Here is a 21867-nt window from a genome sequence, read left to right on the forward strand (position 1 = left end):
GAATCTCCAGTTTCTGTGCAACACCGCAGACAATGGTGGAAACTTTAATGCCCTTGGAGGTTAGATAGTAATATAGAGGCTTCACCAGCCATTAGCAAGCAGATTTATTTTAATCACTCACGCTTACCATGCTTGAACACTTTTCCCTTATTCATACTTAAAACCTGTGAATAGACTCTCAATACAGTAAGCTTGCATTTTCCTCTTAAAAAAAAAGGCAGACACAAAAAAGTTCCTTTAAGACTTTGAACCTATAAGGCTAGAAGCAACGTCTGAGAACATTCCATACACCATGCCAGGTCAAATTCTGTTGTAACCAACACTAAAATTAGGACTCTCCTGATTTTCTTTTCTATACTCACTTTTAACACTAACCCATCTTGGCTTGTTTCCATGTATTTCTCAACTAAATCAGCTAATTCAAACTGGAAAAAATAAGCCCCAGACCTCAGAGGATACATCATAACAAGAAATTTCCATGAAGGAAGCATAGGGGTCTAGAGGAGACAAGAAGAAGACAAATCAAACAGATGTACTTTTACAATCTCCTTGCTGACTACGGTTTATTTTGGCTCACAGCAGGTTTAACTTTATGATTACTAAAGGTGTCCATAGATAGAAGACTGTGGCAAGTAGTTGCAGTCAGGACTGAAATATGTTAGAAAGACCACATAGAAAAGCTTGTTCCTTGCCTGCCTATAGAAATAACTTGCAGGCACACTGGATTAACTTCAGAAAGGGATCTTAATTACAGTCCCTTTTAGTGGCCTAGAAGATTAATAACATGTTAGCATCTCAGGCAGTCAGGTTAGCAGAAAACACTAACTTCCATCCCAAAAGCTGTTAAATTGGACATTCTGCATAACTAACATGAGGAAGGAGGACATACTAAGAAGCTCACCTTTAGGACTTCCTCAGAGACATCTTTCTGTAGTTCCTCCAAGAACAACAAAAATTCAGTTTCTCTCCGAAGGAAAACTGGAGCTGTTTTCTGAAGCAATTGCAAAAGAATGAGAAAGACATTAGCCAAAAAAGCTTTTACTTACTTGCACTACCATATAAACCTAATCTTAGCTGTTTCACTAACATTTTGAGGCAGACTGAAATCTCTCTCTGAAGATACCCAATCCTTGATTAAAAGCTATTCCACAATTAGGCTCTGCTCCCACACCAGTGGATTCCATTTATCCATATGTTTGACAAGTGTCACTTAATTCCACAAAACATGGAAAGCCTATAAATTACACAAGGTTGGCATTTTACACTTGGAAGTCAGCTAGAAGTCATGGCCATAGCTCACACGTGGGAGTCAGGCAATGTTTCTGTACCTGATTCCTGGCAAGCCATTTTTCCAGCACAAGAAGCCAAAGCCATGCAGTTCTCCATGGGCTGGGATTCTGTCCACATCTATAAAAGCAATACACACATACAAGGTCACTCACACACTCTAAGATGCAGGAAAACACTGTCAGAGGTCATTCTGATTTTCACATTTCGTTTCAAAAGGCAAAGATGACGAAATAGCTGAAGATGAGTCAGACAGGAAGAGAATGCAGAGAAACCAGAACTTACACATTAACTCAATGATTTCTGCTGTGCAAATAACTGCTTTTAGACCTACCAAACACCAACACTACTGCCACAGTTCTTTGCTTCAAAACAATGGCTATTTTTTTTTCTGGTCTAAAGTTCAGTCTGTATAGCCAGCCCTCTCTGAGCACTTCAGCAGATTTCTTTTGAAATCTGGCTGCCCGCCAACCACTGCTTTTTCCTACTCTGCCTTGCTCTACCTGAAAAAAAGAGAAATTAAGTTTTAGGTCACAGCAGCACAAGTACAGCTCTATGTCCAAACTAAAAGTGAATTAATGTACTAACAGAACAAAGAAGACTTCTAATCACTACAGCTTTTCGTGTGCTCCAGTACTTATGCACACACTCAAAAACCTACACTGTTAGGGAGTATGTTCAGTACCGTTTAAAGGACTAGGAAAAGGGGGAAAGCACAAGGTAGTTTACTGGACATTAAACATCTCAGCACTGCTAGCTAAAGCTTTCAGATGCCCAACTACCAGAGATAAAATGGTCAAAAATGCTTGTCTCACATGGCCATTGACAATATTCATCTAACCACGTGCACCCCTTCCTCCAGACTTTTTTAGTTGCTGTGAGTGCAAACTGTTTCACAGAGTCCTTAACAAAATGCTACACAAATTTTAATACGAAGAAGTATTACCATCTGCTTGGAGAGGGGGAATATCAGTGTTCCCTGAAGTGCTAGAAAGTCACCCTTCATAGGCACCTACTTGAGAAGCAGAGATCAAAACTAGGTAGGATTGAGTAAAACCAATGCCATTTCAAAGTTCAGTGTGAGAGAAACAAGAAATCAAGAGTATCATTCAGAACTTTTAATTTTTTTTTTTTTTTTTAGAAATTGCAAGGTCTTTCAAGAGCTAAAAACGTGAATATTTGCAGTAACAACCGTGCTTTCTTAGTGGTTCCATTCCTGAATTAACTAAAGATCAGTGTCAAAGGAGTGTTAATTGCAGATGGTGTTCCTTCTCCTTCGTATTGTTCATTATAACTTAAAATCAGTTCTTAAATGCTTTGAGTAAGTTTTAAGCTTGTATCAATCACCCTGACAACTGCATGAAAGAATACATCTCACTATCCCAGTAGGCTGGGCAGCAGTAGGATGTCAGCATTCAAAGAACAGCACATCTGGACACATCCGAGACACTTCGGTGTGGAAGAAAGTGCTATTTCCCAGACTCTCCTTGTGTCCCACAGTCTCCACTAAACTGATTGCTCTTCCTCATTTCACACTCAGGTCTACCGAGCCAAAACAGTACTTTACTTACCTCACCCCCACCGGGCAAACCACTAGAGCTTGAAGAATTGCTTCCACCTTCTTGGGGCCATCCCCATGCCACTGGCTCAGCTGGGGCAAACAGGCCTGCGCAAGCTCCCAGTCACCATGCCGTACACACTCACAGAAAAATCCAAAGAGCCGCTCCAGAGAGACCTCTTCTTCGTTTCCAAAAGAATGCATCTTCCCAGGACAAGTGACCTGGGGCAGGGTGACATACGCGAGGGCATATGGTCATAAGGGCGCGCTGGGGCACCACCCTGATGTTTTCTTCGTCTTGACAGCGCTCTGGGCACGGCCAGGCGAAGAGCCCTGGCCGGGATTCAAGGGGCTTCGTCCCACATGGGGCAGGGGAGTCAGGCGCCCAGCACCGCGGCTGCCGCTCGGCAGTGACTGCCCCGCGGCGGGTGCGCCGCCCGGGGAAACGCAGCCCAGTAACTCGCGGGCTGCTCTCGCCGATCCCCCCCGCCGCCCGACCCCCGCCGCCAGTATGTGGGCATGGCGGCAGTTACTCGCCCCGGCCCGCGCGCTCGCCGCGGCCTCGCCCTCCCCCACAAGGTAGGTCCCGGATCGGCGGCCCGCAAGGCCCGTGCTGGCGCGACCCGCATTACCTGGTGGGGCAGGACGCGGCCACCCCCGCGGCGCCAGGGTCTACTGCACTACCCCGGCAGCACCAGCCCTAGCGGCCGCCATCTTGGGCACCGCCTCAGCTGACCGCGCCGCCGGGCGGGCACGCGGGCAGCCGCGCGCCCATTGGCGGAGCCGGGACAGAATGTAAATAAACCGCCATCTTTCTTGGGGGCGCCTGACGCCGCCGCAGGGGAGCGGGCAGCGCGGGCCCCGCCCCCAGCCGCGCCCGCCCCCAGCCGCGCCCGCCCCCAGCCGCGCCCGCCCCCAGCCGCGCCCGCCCCCAGCCGCGCCCGCCCCCAGCCGCGCCCGCCCCCAGCCGCGCCCGCCCCCAGCCGCGCCCGCCCCCAGCCGCGCCCGCCCCCAGCCGCGCCCGCCCCCAGCCGCGCCCGTCTCCGCCCACCAGCACGCCCCCGGCCGCCTCCGCCTGTTGCCGTGCCCGGGTCTCTGGTGGCTGTGCTTGGCTGCTGCCCTGCGCTGCGGCGCGGGCCGTGCGGGCCGGCCGCTGCCGAGAGGCTGTGCGTGGCGGGCTGTGCACACAGGCACGGAGGGAGGGTTACGTGTCCGTGTGAGTGCTCCCCCGGCACTGACAGGTCACCGCCACACCGAGTCCCACCCCACCTACACGGACTGTAAACACCCCCACAGCCACTCAGCCGCTTGCCAGGGTAGCCCCTTCCAATCCTTGAGAACCCTTTCGGTGAAGGAATTTCTCCTAAACTTTCCCTGCTGCAATTTAAGGTAATTTCCTGTCATCCTACCACCTCCTTCCAGGTACTTGTAGAGTGTAAGGAGGTTTCCCCTGAGCCTCCTTTTCTCCAGGCTGAGCAACCACAGCTCCCTCAAGCGCTCCTCATCAGTTTTACTCTCCAGATCCATCCCCAGCTTTGCTGCCCTTTGTTGGACATGCTCCAGCACCTCAACGTCTTTGTTGTAATGAGGGGCCCAAAACTGAACACAGTATTTGAGGTGCAGCCTCACCAACCCTGAATACAGGGTCACAATCACTTCCCTGCTCCTCCTGGCCTCACTATTGCTGTACAGGCCAGGATGCTGCTGGCCTCTTGGCCACCTGGGCACGCTTGCCAGCTCATATTCATCTTTCTGTCAGTCAACATCTCAGGTCCTTTTCTGCTAGTCTTCTCCAAGTCTGCAGCACTGCATGGGGTTGTTGTGACTCAGGGGCAGGAGGCAGCATTTGCCCTTGTTAAACCTCACACCATTGGCCATGTCCCATCAATTCAGCCTGGCAAGATCCATCTGTAGAGCCTCCCTACCTTCAAACAGATCAACACTCCTGCCCAACTTGGTATCATCTGCCAGCTTACTGAGGGTCACCTCAATCCCCTTATCCCGATCAATTATAAAGACATTAAACAGAACTGACCCCAATACTGAGCCCTGGAGAACGCCACTTCTGAGCGACAACCAACTGGGTTTAACTCCATCCACCACAACTCTTTGGGCCTGGCCATCCAGACAGTTTTTTATTCAGAGAAATGCCCACCACTGCAGCTGCCCTGCTCTCACCCTCTCTGTGTTATTTCTGAGCCTCCCTGGTGGGATCAGGCTTGAAGGGACATGACTCAGCTGCTCAGCTGGGTGGTGTCCAGCTAGTGTTTGACAGAGATAAGCCCCCCACCCCCAACATCCTCCCTTTATTCTGTGCTTTTTGTTTGTTTTTGTCCTGACACACAAAACAAAACTTTCTTCAGGCACTACTGCGACGGAGGCAAGTGTGAGAGGCAAAGTGGAGATGACGGAAGAAAGGTGTCCCAAAGTAAGTGACTGAGTCCCCAGGGCTCCTGATTGGAAAATATGGGAAGGGGGCTAAGTCTCTGTGCATGTGTTGGGACCCACCAATAAACCATGCAAGATGCTGCAAGAGTTTGTACCATTACCTCTTACAGCACCCTGAGTATTTTTCACCTATGCTGTAAACTCAGTGTTGTCAGAGAAATGGCACATGAGTAGTCATGCCTCTGAACTTAGTTCAGCCATGCTGGATGAAGTGTTGAAATTGTGCAGTTCTGGTCCCTTAAGCCTTTAACAATGGTGCTTACTAAAGTGCAGCTCTATGCAAAACATTTCTCAATGTGTGCTTTCAGTTTAGGGTATCATTTTCTCTCTTGTGCAGCAGAGGAAGGTGCTTTAGTGTGACACAGGACCTGCAGGAGGATGAAGTTAATTTAGCCTGGGATTTTTTATGCTTATTACCTACTCTCTAATTGCTTTATCCAGTTTAAAGGATCTCCTTACAGTCAGACTCCCTCATATAAGACATATTGGTTGTTACAAAGTTCAAAACATACCTACTGGAGTCACCCACTCACTTCTGCAAGGGTAAGTGCCCATTGCTAACAGCAGCAGTGCTGCCATTTTTGATGGTACTTTTTAATTAACTTCTCCCAGTATTGGCCTTGCTAGGAATTAGATGTTTATTAATGTATCTGTGAAGCTGTAAATGGCTGGATGTAAAAATCAAGATGGGAAAAGAATTTACACATAATTTAAGGCCATCTTAGAAGGAGAGATAACCTGCACACTGAAATTAGGATATGGGGTATAGGCAAAACATTTTTCACCTTGAATTTGTGTCTCTGATAAGCAAGCTGGTATTCAATACTTTAAAAATCTGATCTTGGTTATGTTTCTCAGAATTTAAAATAAGTATGAAATACCCACAGCAGCTTGCACTGGAATGGGCACTAATTTGCTGTGAACAGAAGTCCATGGGTTTCCATGCTGATGCAGTGCTTCTCAAACCACATATTCTGCAGGTCTTCTAGCACAAAAAAAATGTCTGAATTTTCACCTTGGAGCATTGGAATGATACAGTACTTTTTATCTGAAATAGGGTCTGTGGTGCATTGCCTTGCAATATTATCAGTGCCACACAAATTGCTAATAACACTTGGTGTTTTGTAGCAGCTTCTTTCTAAGTGAATCTGCATAGGGAGCAATTACATGCAGCAGTGTAGCATTCTGGCATTTACATCTTAAAGCCATTTCTGAAATGCCTCTAAAGTCTCTAAATGTCTCCAAAGTCCCTATCACTTATTTCCAAGCTCTCTCTTTTATTTCTCCATTTCAGCCAATGCTTGCACTGGTTTCTAATTGCTGAAGCAATTAGAGAATTACTTGAAGCAAGTAAATGTAGCTGTGATCTTTGGGTGGAGGTTGTAATTACAGGTTTCTGTGAATGTTACAAAAGTAGATCCAGCAAGAAGCCATTCTCTGGCTTTGAAAAAGTGAAGGGGAGAGGTGTGACAGGGATCACCCGTGAGGACATGGTTGCATTTCTTCCAACATGCAGCACCTGGGCAGCATCTCTAATGGCTTTGTGCTTTTATTGTGCTCTTATGGCAGAGGACAAAGATTACCTGGCCTGATGGCATCAAGTTAGCCTACCAAAATGTGTTACCAAATTTGTGCTGGCAGAATAAGTTCACAGAGAGTCTTGTGTCATGCTGCCACAAAGCTTTTGATCTGCTGCAACCAGATTCATTGTGTCAGCACCATCTCATCGCAGGTTTGTCAGCTATCTGGGTCCTGTCACTCATGAGACGTGGGTCACCGCAGCACTTGCAGCACCTGCTCTTGTCCTGGAGAGTGGCATCAGTCACCTGAAGTCAGTGGTGGCTGTTCCCAGAGCAACCTGAGGCATGTGTCAGAGCTGTCAGTAAAAGGTATTAGTCATGTGGAGCACTGACGGTGGCCACTTGACTTACAGGCAGCAGTTTGGCCAGAACTGCCCCCTGGAGCCAGCAGTCCTGTCAGGCAGCTGATGCCTCTCTAGCAACCATTCAGTTCTGGTGGCCCTCTCACTTGCCTCAGATACCAGGACTAACAGAATTTATGCCAAAAGTGCAAGAAGTACTTCAGGCCAGAAATATTTTTTAAATCCAATGAGGTTGAGTTACATGAGGTGACCTAAACAGCTGTTAAAGCTGATTTACCCACGGCATGACCTACAGCAGCACATTTTCACTGTACCTGCAGGTGGAGCAGTATGTTGGTGAAATTAAAGGTGGCCTGAGACCAGCCATGAAACTCACAGTCATAGGAATGGTGCACTCCAATCCGAAGAGGTATGTGAAGGTGCTGGCGGGGGCTTCATGCCATCACACATGCTCCTACCTGTCTTCCAAATTCAAGAGATTCCTTGAAGGCCTGTGCTCTTTGGAGGAATAAAGTCAGACAGATTCATAACTTACAGCTATATTTCATTTTCCTGCTTAAACTGAGATTTAAAGGGCAAGAAAGAACTCACTGGTCAGCCTTTCTAACTGCCTTGTCAGGATTTTCTACTCCTTGCTCTTATCTCATGTGAGCTGGAGTGGGCACACAAGTGGCATTCTCCCCTCCCTTCCCCGCCCCCCAAAGAAGAGGTGCAATTCTGAACCTGCATCTCAGTTGTTTGTGGGGGGCTGGAACAAACACCATGTGAAGAACAGTGGGGTTGGCACAGGAAGTGCAGGTTCGTTGATGTGTTTAATTTGGATGAGCAGCAGCTATGCTTATCTGTACAAGTTTTTTGATCAGTGCTTCCACTGGTGAAGAGTTCAGCATAACCTCCTTTAGGACACAAATTAGAATTGGCTCATGCATGTTGGTTTGAGTTCATTCACAAGAGAGGGAAAGCAGCATCAGAAGATTCTAGCAGCCTACTGGAAACTGGAGCAGAAACAAAGATCAGTCTCTTCTCACCCCTTTCTGCAGCTTCTAAACCTGTAGGAGTCCCATGTTTCAGTCTGACAGGAAGTCAATGTCTATCTCTACTCTTTATAGGCATCTGCCACATTCAACCATGTCCTTTCATATGTCTGAAAGTCCTAGTCATTTAACTGTTGTTTTTCTCCAGCTTTTCAGTGACTCTCCTCTGTGATCCAGTGGATGCAAGCAAAGATGTTGGGCTGTTGTTTACAGTTAACTTTAGTGACAAATCCATCACCCGAAATGCTCGAATTGCTGGGAAGTGGGGAAGAGAAGAGAAGACTATTCCCTACTTCCCATTTACAGCAGGAGACACATTTAAGGTAATTTTTAAGGTGATATGAATAGGGTGAAGAAAAGAAGATGGAAAAGGCTGAAGGCTATGCCTACAGAGAGCTAGCTATTGACATTGCCAGGTTAGTCTAGTGTGGCACAGAGAGCACCAGTTCAAGCCCTGAAGAGAGAGGTCTATTCCTTTCTCCAGTCTTAGTGAAAGAGCTTGCTTAGAGTATCATCTCAGCAGTGGGTAGGTTATTTATTGAGGGCATTTCAGAACTGACAGACTTTGTGCTTCACTATTCCCATCGTATGGGGTTCTAAGTCCATACTCATGAACTCATCTCTAACACCCTCCCCTCTCCTTCTCCACTGCAGATGGAACTCTTATGTGAACACCAGCAAATACGAGTCTTGCTTGATGGACGGCAGCTCTGTGACTTCAGTCACCGTATTCAGCCTCTCAACTTAGTGAAAGCTTTGCAGATCACGGGGGACATCAAGCTTACCAAAGTGGCTTGAGAGAAGAAAGAAACCACAGCATCAGCAGAGGACAGAGGCAAATGTATTTTCTCCTGTCTGAGAAATGTTTTGTCTTTTCACCCTGGCTGATTCTGGAGAGTGGGAACTTTATCTTTTTCATTTGCTGATGTGTTTGAAACATACACTTTGTTCTTTTCTTTCAGTTGCTCTCAGCAATTGCACAACTATGGCTGGTCCAGGTAAATCAGAGGGCCTTTGCTGAAATACCTGCTCAGCCCCCATACTGCAAGATTTCTGATACTATGCAACATCTCACATCCTCATGGCCCCTAACCCTCACACATACCAGCTCAGTGGAGATAAGCATTCTACAATGGGATGGCTGTCAACTCTATGACAAGAACTAGGCAGTATGCATGTGGTGGGACCAAGGGAAGAGAAGCAGAAGATTTCCTTATAAGTGAGAATAAGGAAGCCTGGCAGGCCCCCAGCATGGCTCACGTTATCAAGAAGGAGTTGCTTTTCCTGGTATCTTGGCTCGGTCAGCACAAAGTGCTTCCAGGTACAGAGCAATAAATACCTTAGCAGCATTCCTGACTCTTGCAGGTAACATTCTTGTGAATTCAGAGGTTTCAACAACTGTGGATTTCACAGTCTTCTCTGGACCAGCCCTAGGAAATGGTATCTGTAGCTGAAACTTCTTTGCCCATTCTTGTATCTAATTAAAACTGCATCTTTGCTGGCAAACTTCTTTACCAGCTCTGTTAAATATTTGAAGTATTAAATATGTTAAATAATTGAAATATTTGAGTGTTGTGCTGTTATTTCATTGCTGTAGATTTAGACAGCAGTCCTAAATACATGGCTCTTCTAATACCTATTTATGCATATATCATAGCTGCTGCCTTTGGATCTGTTGCATTGTAACACATGATGAAGGGGAGCTTCTAGGTGAGATGAAGATGTTTACAGCACATAACCTGGAGAACAACAACAACAACACAAAATAATCTGTGAGGAGCTGTTTCCATAGGTAGAGGGCTATCAAATTCCTCTCAGACTTCAGTGGGGGTATATAGCATGCTGTGGTCTGAGGGCTTTTAGAGGCTCTGCAGAGTCTGGCTGTCAGATACAGGTACCCAGAAAGCACAAGGAATTGTATTAAAATAATATATCAGCAGGCTGGTCAGGTGTTTTAATCATCTCATACATTCCATTCTCCCTCTGTTGTGAGGCAGAATGTATCATATAAATGTCTTTATTAATCTAAGTTTACAGTGTATGAAACCCTTGTTTTCTTAGACTAACCTCTGAGAAAAATCATGTCTAAAGAGCACAGAAGATTCAAATGCAGTGAACTTATATATATGTATGTAATGATACCAAAGTCAAGTCTAGTAGATAAATAATGGGGATTTTAATTGCTTAAAATAGAAAATACAATAGTCAGAACTGCTATTGGAGTTCTCAGTCCCAGTGGTGCTCCACATAAATGAACTTAGGTTGATAATCGGGAGGAAAAGTCTGGCTTCTATGGCTGAGTGAATTCTTCCAGTATATTCAGCACCAGCCATTGACTGGCATAACTGCCACTAGTCTAACTTGATACTCAGGTTCCTGTACTGCTATGGGCCATTATTGGCACAAGAATAACCTATATAAAGGAGAGGAGAATCCTTTGGTCTTTTCCAGCCTTGCAGAGAAGCAAATGGTAGATGGATGGACAGATAGACCCCTGGTTTGTTTCACAGTAGCAATTATCCTGGCAGTTGGATTGTGGTTTAGCACACTTAGCACAAGATTCTTGTGGTATACAAAGAAAGGCAGTCTCAGACACCAGGATCTTCTGTGACTTCAATTCAGTCAAGCCTTAACTAACTAGATTTATGAGCCCCTTTATAAAGGGGAAAGGAGCAAAGCATTTCTGCTTTAGGATAAAGCACAACTCAGATCTGTCAGATACATGAAATTATTATTTTCTTCCATCTTGGAATATTATATTCCAGTCTTTCCTTGCAAAGCCCTGTTTGTCTATAGCCATCTGCTGTCTGTTGTCTCTTCTTTAGGTGGGAAGTTCTTGGTGGAGAATCATCCTGAGTCTACATGACACCAAGGCACTTAGGATGCAGGTCTGCCAGGAATTGCTAGGTGCTAGGGCAGTACAAATAACAAAAAAATAGAATGTCCAATGGAAAAACAAAACAACAAAAAGTGAAACAAAAGCAAACAAAAACCAAACCAAACCAAAACACCCCAAACCAGTGCTCCCAGAAAATGAGAGCAGGAACCTTGGTCACAAATATGACTTGTCATTTATCACAGAGTCCACCTTACTCATGTCAGTGGTTTGATTGCCTCAATCCACTGCGCTCGCTCTGCCTTGGAGCTAGCCTGGATGTAATAATGAATGTCCTTTTTGGTAATGATTTTGAAGAGGTTGCCTTGCACATTGCCCTTCACTCCTGCAGAGGGAAAAGAAAGGAGAAAAAAAGGGGGGCCAGATGAAGAAGGTGTGTAGGAAAATGCTTTGTGGTGGATATGAAGCTTCATAGGGAAGAATTTTAATTTAGCAAATTAGAGTATCAGAACTTCCATAGATAAGACATCTAAAGCTCTTGTGGTTTTGATTTTCCTTCTGCAAAAAGAAATATGTAGTACAGACACCCTTCACACAGATCATGTGAACTACTGTGTGCTATGCATCATACGTAAAAGAGCTGCTGTTTAGATGGAGAATCTCACTTAAGTTACACAGTGGAGGGATTAACTCCCTACCACTTTGTGCAGCAGATTAATTTTACTCCTGTCCATCCTCAGGTTCCTCTCAGCAAAGAGCTCCTTTGTTCTTCATTGTCCCCCACCCTGGACAACATCTTTTTCAAACCCTGTCTTTTGTCTTTAGAAAGATGCTCCCTATTAAAGATCCACACACTGGGTCATAAAATAAATCCCTTTAACAGCAGAAACAGCTGAGGTTCTAGAAATGCCTAAGCTGTGCATATGCACTATGAGAACTGGGTTTTGTATTGCTGTCTTTATGTCTCTCCCTACATTTGAGGTGTAGAAGATCAAAAAGGAAAAGGTAGCAGCATAAGTAGAGAGGACATACAGAAAAGTGATAACAACAGGGGATGCCTCAGTACGTTCATTTAAACAGCATCCAGAAAGATGATATTCCCTCATTTTCTATTAACTCTGCAATATTAATCAGTGTTCTGGGACTGGCTCAGAGTCATCTGACTGAGAAAAACCCATAAAAAGAGGAACATCAAAGATAAATGGAACTAAGGCTTTAAAAAATCCCCTCTGGCATGGGCGACACAGCAACATGGGGATTTTTGATTATCACAGTATCACTAAGGTTGGAAGAGACCTCAAAGATCAAGTCCAACCTGTCACCACAGACCTCATGACTAGACCATGGCACCAAGTGCCACATCCAATCTCCTCTTGAACACCTCCAGGGATGGTGACTCCACCACCTCCCTGGGCAGCCCATTCCAATGACGAATGACTCTCTCGGTGAAGAACTTTCTCCTCACCAAGAGCCATTATATGGCTCTTCACTTTCTTGTGAGAGAAAAGACCAGCCCACTTGTGTATGCAGACACAGCCATACACATAACCCCACACTCAATGATTTTGGATGGCATAAATAATTGCATACAAAAGTTTAGAGGCTTGTGCTTACCTGCTGGGACTCCGTTGTCCTCCAGAGCTGAGACAAGACAGCCACGAAGAGAAAATCCACCCACCGGCCTGTTGTCTTCCTGCCAAGAAAGAGGAAATGAGGCATACCTGGAAAATATCATCATGAAAATACTTTCCCAGAGCAGATAAATTATTTTTACTGAGGCAGAGATGTAATGCCAGTCTATCCAGATACAAAACATCCATGTCACAAGAGAAGTCAATTAGGACTTGTACTTAAATGCCTCGCTGTGTTCTTCCAGTCTCAGATGTTTCCCTGATGTAGCTGGGAATGGTGAATCACAGAATCACCAAGGTTCTCAAAGGTCATCAAGTCCAACCTGTCACCACAGACTTCATGACTAAACCATGGCACCAAGTGCCACATCCAATCCCCTCTTGAACACCTCCAGGGATGGAGACTTCACCACCTCCCTGGGCAGCACATTCTAATGGCTAACAACTCTCTCAGTGAAGAACTTTCTCCTCACCTCAAGCCTGAACTTCCCCTGGCACAGCTTGAGACTACATCCTCTTGTTCTGGTGCTGGTTGCCTGGGAGAAGAGACCAACGCCTTCCTGGCTACAACCTCCCTTCAGGTAGTTGTAGACAGCAATAAGGTCTCCCCTGAGCCTCCTCTTCTCCAGGCTAAACAATCCCAGCTCCCTCAGCCTCTCCTCACAGGGCTTGTGCTCAAAGCCTCTCACCCCCCTTGTTGCCCTAGCACACAGGCAGGCTAACAGTCACATTTCAAACTTATTCATGGTCTTGCAATGAGATCTCATAGCAAAAACCCCAGATACATATTTCTGCAAGTTTTTAGCTTGTTCCTTTTCACTGGGACTCTATGGGTGAAAAAAAATGACTGTTTTCACTAGCAGGGTGGCTCTCTTATTTGATCTTCAGGTTCTGCAGTTTGAGTTTACAGCATTACAAGGGTGAGTTGCAGTACAAAAAAACCCCAACCCAAACAAAGAAACAAACCAAACCAAACCAAACAACGAGAAACCAACCAGACAAACAAACACACAAAGAAACAGATAACAAAAATTGAACCAGCTCCATAAGCTCTTATCACTGTTATGTTGGTTTTACTGCCTTTAAAAGTTACACAAAACATTTCTATACTTTTTTTTTCCAGCAACCTATTGGACATTCTGGAACTCTATGCTTCTGAGGCTGATGGATCCACATGCCCTCCTGGGTTGTTCACATTGATTATTATATCCATAGACAGAAATTCTACTATTCCCTGAGCAAGTTTAAAACTGAGTAGCAGAAGTTCCTATAAATACTTCAGCATCAAGGAGACCCTGTTCAGTGTTGGAATAAGAATGTAAAAGAATCCCAGTAGCAGTATGTACCTTAAGTGGTGAGATGTCATCCCAGGAGGAATCACTACCAAAACACAGAATCAACAAGGTTGGAAAAGACCTCAAATCATCAAGTCCAACCTGTCACCCAACACCTCATGACTACTAGACCAAGGCACCAAGTGCCACATCCAATCCCCTCTTGAACACCTCTAGGGACAGTGACTCCACCACCTCCCTGGGCAGCACATTCCAATGGCTAACAACTCTCTCTGTGAAGAACTTTCTCCTCACCTCGAGCCTAAACTTCCCCTGGTGCAGCTTGAGAATGTGTCCTCTTGTTCTGGTGCTGGTTGCTGTGGCCCAGACTGTGTGGGCACAGCAGCTGACCAATACCAAGAAGATTGCTGCCTCTTGGCTAAGGAAAAAGAATGTCACTGGAGAAAAGACAGAAGGGGAGATGCAAGGACAGAAAATCCTACAAGGACAAAGTCAAGGGTAAGAGGACAGAGAGGTCTTATTCCCTAGGAAATGCACAAAGGAACCCAGAAGGAAATTTGGAAACATTTACAGCATAATTGTATTTTCATTCTAATGTTTAGGTCTGTAAGAGGATTTCTAGGGTAGTAACTCCCCACTCACATACCTTAGTGGGATCATAGTAGTGCAAAAAAGCAGGATCAGCTCTCAAAACAAATCTCCTCACCTTCCAGTTTTTTCTCTTGTGCCCCTGCAAAACAGGATAATTCAAATTACCATCAGTAACAGGATAATTAAAGTTACTGCCAGTAAGTGCCTCCTGAAATGGTCATTCCCCTGCAGGCTGTAGGGGAAACATCAACAAGTACTGAAAAAAAGAGGGGTTTGGAGCTAACAGAGAAAAATCTTCCCTGACACTGGTTACTTCTGCCTCTCTCCCTTCCTTGTGCTGAGAACCAAGCAAGCAAAGTGACAGGATCAAAGGAATATATCCCTGATTCCTGCTCTTACTTTCAGATTGAATATGGGTGTTGGATTGAAAACCCATGCAATACAGGTCCTTTCACAGCTCTTTCCTCTTTGTCCCCCAGAACTCGCAGCTGCTGACAGTGCAGGACAGCACTGCAAGCCTGTGCCAGACCCCAAGAGCATCCCCCGCCCCTGGAGGTTTGCTGCTGGGCCTCAGCACCAGTGAAGGACTGGGACCCCTGCAGGCTGTCCCTGACTGCTGCTGCCTGTAGGGAGAGGCTCCTGGGTGGCTTTCATCTCCTGCCCTGCCTCTGCAGAATATCCTATTAATCCTGCCTGAGCAATCCCACAGCTCACTTCTTTATAACTCCACCACATGATGTCTGACAGTAGTCCTGGCAGACAAATTAGCTCTGCTGGCCACAACACCCCAGCTGTGCTGGTATAAATCACATTTATTCTCTGAGAAGCTCAGAGAGTTGCCATTTTTCTTGTTTCCCAGTGAAGGCTCAAAGAACCATACTCACCTGTTTCACTAAGAATCCTTGCTTCACGATTGTGCCGCTTAGCTCAGAGATGTTGAAATGCAGCTCTTCCTTGGAAACAGTATTTTTGTTACTGCTTTCAGCCTGCAAAAGGAGGAAAAAAGGTTCCACTTTTCTTTCTAATCTAAGCATGCTTTTGGCTTCTGCATTTTATTTCCCCTGAGTTAAATTCTACTCCTGAATAAATTCTAGTCTGTAGCCCTGCTGCTCAGCTTTGTAGACCAGAGATTTACAAGTAACACGTTGTAGCTGTAAAGCCAACCCACACCCTGTGGCTCTGAGTTGTGGTGTAAGTACAGCCTGGACCCATTCAAACACAAACACAGCAGGGCACTCGAGGGACATACCCCTTTTAGTGCTTCACTGGGTAATTTATAGATCCTTCCAATGCAAATGTTAGTATTACTAAAATCCTACAGGTGTTCCTTCTGTCTTTGCTTTCATAGCCTGCAGATCTTGCCTCTGGTTGCATGCTCTGTTGTCTTTGCTACTGTCCCAAATCAAGGGTGAGGAGGGACGAGGAGGGGCAGAGGAGCGTCTGTTGGCAGCTGCAGCACTTACAAACATGTACAGTGCGGAGGAGTCATCGAGGAACTGCTCAGAGATGTCACTGTAGCGTGTGGCCTCAGTGCTGCGGGCTCCCACGGGCTTGATGAAGTTCTCCTCCATCAGCATGGATGCCAAGGTGACAGCTTCAAATCGTGACACAGCAAAGCTGTTGGAGATGAGCCAGTCTACGAGGGCAGAACCTGCAGGGAGAACAGCAGCTCTCATATCAAGACAATGTGCTCTTCCATGGGAGACAAATGGTCTCCTGACACACAGGTCTTCCTCTGCTGAAAAATTTTGGCACCATCACAAAGACTGTCAATGAAGTGCAAAGTTGACTGATAGCATGGGGTCCTACATGTCCTTCCACACAACCAAAGAGCAGAAGACAAAAGGTGTTGGAAAGCTGGGCTGCATCACTGCTTTCCACTGGGCTGTAACTGATCCCACAATGAAGGCAATTCAGTAGCCCCCTTGTCTCTGCAACACAGTGTGTCAGATGTGAGGAAGCTCTTTTCCTGCAGTAGGTGTACCTGTGAAGGTCTCTTTGTATCTGCTGCCTTGCTCCAAGTTGCGAGTCAGCTTAATTCCAGTACTGCTGTCGCACATTCTCTCCACTATGTGGCTGTAAAAGAGAGCACAGGACCAGGATAGTAGAATAGAAAGGCAGAAATTTCCACATACTTCTGTCAGTGCCTGGGATATCCTCGTGATTACCAACATAAAGATGGGAAGCAGCTGAGAAACTGCCCCAGAAGTTTTGTTCTAAGTGTGGTATAGGAAAACTACTCTCCCAACAGCAGTGCTAAACAAGATGTCTCACCAGGTATCATTTAATTTAAAGTACTTCAACTTGAGCTATAACCAGCCTCCATTACCCTTCTCAACATCAATCAGATTAATGTGATTTTAAAATGTCTTGATTAGTTTTGTTTCCTCTTGTTTAGCATCATGCACCCACAAAATCCTAGTAGGCTAGATTCCAGCTACCAGCTTTGAAAGTTCATCAGCATGGCATGAACAATGTCATCGCTCAGTCTTTTCCTGACATTCCATCATCTGAGGTAATACATCTCCCCAGTGAGAACCTTTGCAGCTGACTAGGAGGGTCTTCAAGCCAGCAATGAGGTGCCTATGCAGAACCCCCATACTCTCAACAAATGATGGTCGGGAAAAAGTGATTCCCATACCCTGGCAAGACTATGTGCAAAAATAAGACAGAGAGGCCAGCTTAGAGGCACCTGGCCATGTGGGAGCAAATCTGTGCAGAGAGGAGCTTCCCTTGACCCTCCTCATCCATCAGCTCAGCTGCTTTGCAGACTGCAGAGATAGCACAAGGAAAATCTATATACACTTACTGGAGGCTAATATTCTCAAGCAGTTTGAAAGAGTTCTTCTTTCTGTGAAGCTCTTGAACCTGTACTGGGTGGCCAGCATGAATAGCTCCAGTGATGTCCAAAGCCCAAGAGTCTCGCTCCTCCCTGGAGCAACATTCAAGGAAATAGTCTGTATTGGTTTTTGTCTTTAGTTTGATGACTAGCTGTGGAGAGGGAAGTGCAAAGCAATAACATCATTTAGCTACTGTCCTCCACTTGCATTTTGATTCTATTAGCACTGGTTTAAGTGACAAAAGTAAGTTTGAGCAATACAGAGTAGCACTTGTCCAGAGGGATGGGGGCACGACTCAGGTTTTTGCTTCCCCCTACCTCACATTCACCTCTTTCAGTTCTAGGCGTAGTTTGTATGCATAGAACTTGTGGAAGTTAAAAGAGAGCAGACCATCTGGGTAGTGGATTATGTAAGAGTGTGCTGCTGAATATGGAGTTTTCAAATCCAGATCTCTTGTTTCTGAACAGCTACTAACTCTCACTAGTGCTTCCCTGCCATGAGAAGTACTGAAATAGCAACTCCCAGAGTCATTTCCCTTGTGGCTGCACCCAGAGGAAGTCTAATTGCTCCTGCCCATGGGTAAGTAGGGAACTGCAGGAGGCAGTGTTCTTTCTAGAGCCCTCTTGCTGGAAACAATGCACAGCAACGATATTTCACCTTTCCAGGAGTCTGGCTTGCTGGCCTGGGAGCACTGCAAGGGTGCAGACAGGACTTAAGGCAACTACCATAGATGATAAGCTTTCCTTCTCTCCCTTTCCCCTCAGATTTTATTGAGCTGGCCATGTCCTCTCCTCACACACTGTTGGGCCAATGCATTATATTTATTCTTCCCACACTGTGTGTTAGGATGTGATTCTTCTTGTTATTTTTTGTGGGTTTTGGTTGGTTGGCTAGTTTGGGGATTTTTTTGTGGTTTGTTTTGTTTGGTTTTTTTTGTTATGGCTGGGACTTGGCTTTGGACACAGAGCACAACAAAGACACAATGAGGGAGTCCGTTGCTTGTCCTGTTTACACTGCTAACAGCAGCTTGCTTCTGGATGGGCCTAATCCTAGAAGCATCCTAGTGATACAGTTGTCATAACCAAAGAATGCCCAATGACAGCCCAAGGGGCCATGGAAATTGAAGCATAGGAAGTTCCATGTAAACAGAAGTAAAACTTTTTTCACTGTGGGGGTGGGAGAACACAGGAACAGGCTGCCCAGGGGTGCTGTGGAGTATCCCTCTCTGGAGATATTCAAGACCTGTCTGGATGCGTTCCTGTGTGATCTTCTCTGGCAGGGGGAGTGGACTAGGTGATCTTTCCAGGTCCTTTCCAGCCCCTAACATTCTATGATTCAGTGAAAGAAGTCAAGAGGGGAGGAAAAGACTAGGGAGAAGTTAGGAAGTGAGTGTCCCTGAGAAGGGATACATTTTTGCAGTCATACCGGTCTGTTCTCATACTCCAGGCACGGACAAGTAATAGTGCAGCCATCCAAAAGTATCCTGCCCTTTGGAGAAGGCTCCTTCTTGCCTGCTTCAACTTTGTAATAGAGCAGCTTATCCTGAAGCAGAACGAACCATCTCACTTTCCAGTTACGAACAATATGCCCCTAAAGGGGAAGAAATTCACAGAGTTAACTTCAGCACAAGCATTGAGAAATGACCACATTTTGTGTGTGTGTGTAAAAATATCATAAACTAACGGGAAACTGCACAAAGAGAAAGTCCAGAAGTAATCATGAGTTCTAGTCTCCCTGAAATACACATTTTTAGCAACAAAACAGCACAGCTCTATCACTGTAAGACCATGGAGCAATAGAAAGGTGCTTTGCTCTTTCTTCATCAAGGACACCTTTCTGGGCAAGAATGGTTACTTGCAAAACCTCACACGAATTCTCTCCAAGAGCTGTCATTCAGGTGCACATCTGCTTGCTGACAGTACCGAGCAGGAGCGAGGCTACATCCAAATGTTTGTGGACTCTTGCAGATGATCTCTCCCTCTCTGGTGACCCTGTGTGGTGTCTAATGTGCTTTGTCTTCTTCTCTTTTGATGCGGCTGTAGATGTCAAATGGTTTTGAGAGCTCTTTGCAGGGTGAATTGACTCTTCCTTACATCCACTCTTGTTGCTGATGAGTGGCTTATTTCTATCCTATCTGCCTCCAGTCCCCTGAGCTAAAACATTCCCTATGCTACTGTTTCCTGCAAAGGAAACCTGTTTTTTAATGGCAGAAGACTGAGTGAAACTGCTGTTGAATGCCTCCTGGGTAATACCAGAATACAGATAAAACCTCTTCTTCCCTTTCTGTAAACAGCCCCTGGCTCTGTTTAGTCCATCTCAACAGGAGAGTAAAGCCAGCGAGGGCTGGCTATGACAGGCTCAGTCCTGTCTGACAATGCCAGGTCCAGCTTCATGATGTGTGGAGCTAACTTGCAGTTCTACAGGCACTGCAGAATTACAGCCAGCAGGCAAAGCACTGGGCAGAGGAAGCTCTGACACCTGGGAGGTGGTGGGCAAAGCAAGAAAGGAACATGCAAGGTCCAGTTGTGGCAGGAAGCAAACCTTATTAATCTTCTATGAGTAAAGGGGAAAACCAGCAATTGCCAAGCAAAGGTGGGGTAATAAGTCTAAAATCCAGGGCACTTTATGTCTAATATCTCCTGTCTTACACTAAATAGAATTTATCTGACTGGTTTGTTCTCTCCTCCCCTTTGCTTTCTTCTGTGTTTTTTCACCTGTTGCAAGGTCCCCTTGGACATTTTCCCCCCAAGAGTATTTTCTTTGCTATGGCTCTTTTCTATCCTTCTTGATGACTTCCCTTTTTCAGGAGGTTGCCTTACCTTTTTGCCTTTACCTGACTCCCACACATGAACTTTGTATTTATAATACATTACACTGTATAATTAAATCATGATGCATTTAGGTAATCTCTTTGCTTCTGCTCTCTAAGAAAGCTGGTTTTGTTACCTGATCCCACTCCTTCTTACTTTTTTTTCCTCTTGATCCCCATTCTTGTCTCTTTTGGTTCCTTTTAGTCATCTTTGTGGTCTCCTTCCTATCAAACTGTATCTCTTTGTGATGTACTGGCATTTACAGCTCAGTGTGCTGCTGTTATCCTAGTCTTCTCACTCACATGATATCTTGTCTTCCTATCTCAAATTCTGTAGTCAAATATTTAAGAGAGAACTGTAACCCAGAGAGGAGAACAGGAGCTGGGACTGCAGAAGGGAGGATGAGGAACAGCTTGGGTCATGTAGCCCTTTTCCATGTAGATCATGGCTTCACGTGGCTGGCAGCTGGCTGGCTGGCCAGGAAGCTTGCCAGGAGAGCTCCTGAGCAGGATTACCTGCGTGTTGGCACCAGAAGCACTGCCACGTACTGTAGAAAAGCATTTTCCAAGGTGTGGCAAAGATTTGAACAAACCTTTGAATCACACTTTTTGTGTGTAATCAAGGACCACATGAGTTATTGAGGCAGGATCTTAGTACTAAAAGCAGCTTATGCCCCTTGCTAATTTGCCGTCTCGTGTCCCTGCTGTGACCAACTTAGTCCTACAGAGAGTAGTGTTGAAAAGGCTGAAATCTGTGACATCACCTTTCAGCTCTTTTCTTTCTCCCCATTTTGGCTAAAATGTTATTGCAGTACAGCTTGAGAGGTGTAGAAAGAAGTTATTTCAAATACATTTCTATATTTACATTGCCCTGATCACCTCCAAAAAGGCAGTCTGTTCTCCATCCTCATACAAAATGGGAACTCCTGTTTAGCTGGGTCACTAAAGAAGGCACAAACTATCTTGAGAGACTGTCAAAACATCTTCCCTTTCTCCATCCTCCCATGGTCACCTCCACTGATGCCATGCAGTCATTTGCCAGGTAGTTTTTTTTAATGTACTCTTGGCAGAGGTGTGCCCTAGGTGCAGACATACTCATTGGCTTTCTGACACCTGAGTAACCCTGAGAGCTGATTCACTTTCCTCTGGAAAAATACAAGGAAACTCGAGGGAGCGTAGCTAACACCTGCAGTTCATGCAGCTCCCTCAGCATGCATCTGCACAAAGCTGGAGAAGCTTCTTTCCCAGAAGTAGGCAGCAGCCCCTCAAACCCAGTAGCCATCTGGCTGCCTTGCAACGAGCCCTGGCTCTACCCAGTCCCTGCTCAGGAACAGCTTCCACATATGAGCTGAACTACACAAAGGACATCTTACCCGTTTGACGAGGAAGCCTTCCTTCAGGACTCCAGTTGCTTCCTGCATTGCGGCCAGCAGAGAAGAGAGCCAAGCCCCTGCTGAGGAACACTGGAGCCCTGGCAGTCTGTCCCTCTGCACACGATTTAAGAAAGCTCATTTTTCTTTGCCAGCCTCCTCCTCCAGCGTGACGCATTCTCCCTTCCCTGTTTTTTTTTCTCCTCTCTTCCTACCTATGAGACATTAGTTAAACAGTGAGCTGGCTCTGATATGTTACCTGCCCTCTGTGAAGTAAAACAAAGTC

The 21867-nt window shown here is 45.7% G+C and overlaps 3 protein-coding genes across 3 annotated transcripts in view; 1 reads left to right on the top strand and 2 right to left on the bottom strand.

Annotated features, from left to right (window-relative positions):
- ZFYVE26 (zinc finger FYVE-type containing 26) overlaps positions 1-3566 on the bottom strand; it is a 51004-nt gene extending 47438 nt beyond the window's left edge. The window contains exons 1-4 of the mRNA XM_054161615.1: positions 3478-3566; positions 2859-3067; positions 1329-1407; positions 902-991 (exon numbers count right to left, since the gene is read on the bottom strand). Coding sequence (XP_054017590.1) covers positions 902-991; positions 1329-1407; positions 2859-3049 — 360 coding nt within the window. The 5' untranslated portion in view covers positions 3050-3067; positions 3478-3566. The remainder of the gene's footprint in view (positions 1-901; positions 992-1328; positions 1408-2858; positions 3068-3477) is intronic.
- Positions 3567-7459: 3893 nt separating this feature from the next.
- Positions 7460-9007, top strand: LOC104297287 (galectin-related protein A). The gene is made up of 3 exons (XM_009897194.2): positions 7460-7584; positions 8358-8532; positions 8864-9007. The coding sequence occupies exons 1-3, from the start codon at positions 7460-7462 to the stop codon at positions 9005-9007; spliced, it is 444 nt and encodes a 147-aa protein (XP_009895496.2).
- A 2261-nt stretch (positions 9008-11268) lies between these two features.
- PLEK2 (pleckstrin 2) lies at positions 11269-21632 on the bottom strand. Its single transcript, XM_009897193.2, has 9 exons — positions 21585-21632; positions 18828-18992; positions 17372-17553; positions 16547-16638; positions 16026-16213; positions 15447-15548; positions 14618-14701; positions 12660-12738; positions 11269-11430 (listed from the first exon to the last, which is right to left on the bottom strand). Exons 1-9 carry the CDS (start codon positions 21630-21632, stop codon positions 11303-11305), a joined length of 1068 nt encoding a protein of 355 aa, XP_009895495.1. The 3' UTR covers positions 11269-11302.
- Between the last annotated feature and the right edge of the window lie 235 nt (positions 21633-21867).

The sequence above is a fragment of the Dryobates pubescens genome, chromosome 5 (genome assembly GCF_014839835.1).
Source record: "Dryobates pubescens isolate bDryPub1 chromosome 5, bDryPub1.pri, whole genome shotgun sequence".
Taxonomy (NCBI): domain Eukaryota; kingdom Metazoa; phylum Chordata; class Aves; order Piciformes; family Picidae; genus Dryobates; species Dryobates pubescens.

What these genes read in the sequence shown, in the direction of transcription:
- LOC104297287 (XM_009897194.2), top strand. Translation starts at nt 7,460, where the DNA reads ATGACCTACAGCAGCACATTTTCACTGTACCTGCAGGTGGAGCAGTAT. An exon ending in GTGCACTCCAATCCGAAGAG is followed by an intron (nt 7,585 to 8,357) that starts GTATGTGAAGGT and finishes GTTTTTCTCCAG; the next exon opens with CTTTTCAGTGACTCTCCTCT. An exon ending in CAGCAGGAGACACATTTAAG is followed by an intron (nt 8,533 to 8,863) that starts GTAATTTTTAAG and finishes TCTCCACTGCAG; the next exon opens with ATGGAACTCTTATGTGAACA.
- PLEK2 (XM_009897193.2), bottom strand. Translation starts at nt 21,632, where the DNA reads ATGCAGGAAGCAACTGGAGTCCTGAAGGAAGGCTTCCTCGTCAAACGG. An exon ending in AAGGCTTCCTCGTCAAACGG is followed by an intron (nt 18,993 to 21,584) that starts GTAAGATGTCCT and finishes CTTCCCCTTTAG; the next exon opens with GGGCATATTGTTCGTAACTG. An exon ending in CCTCCGCACTGTACATGTTT is followed by an intron (nt 15,549 to 16,025) that starts GTAAGTGCTGCA and finishes CTCCTTTTGCAG; the next exon opens with GCTGAAAGCAGTAACAAAAA.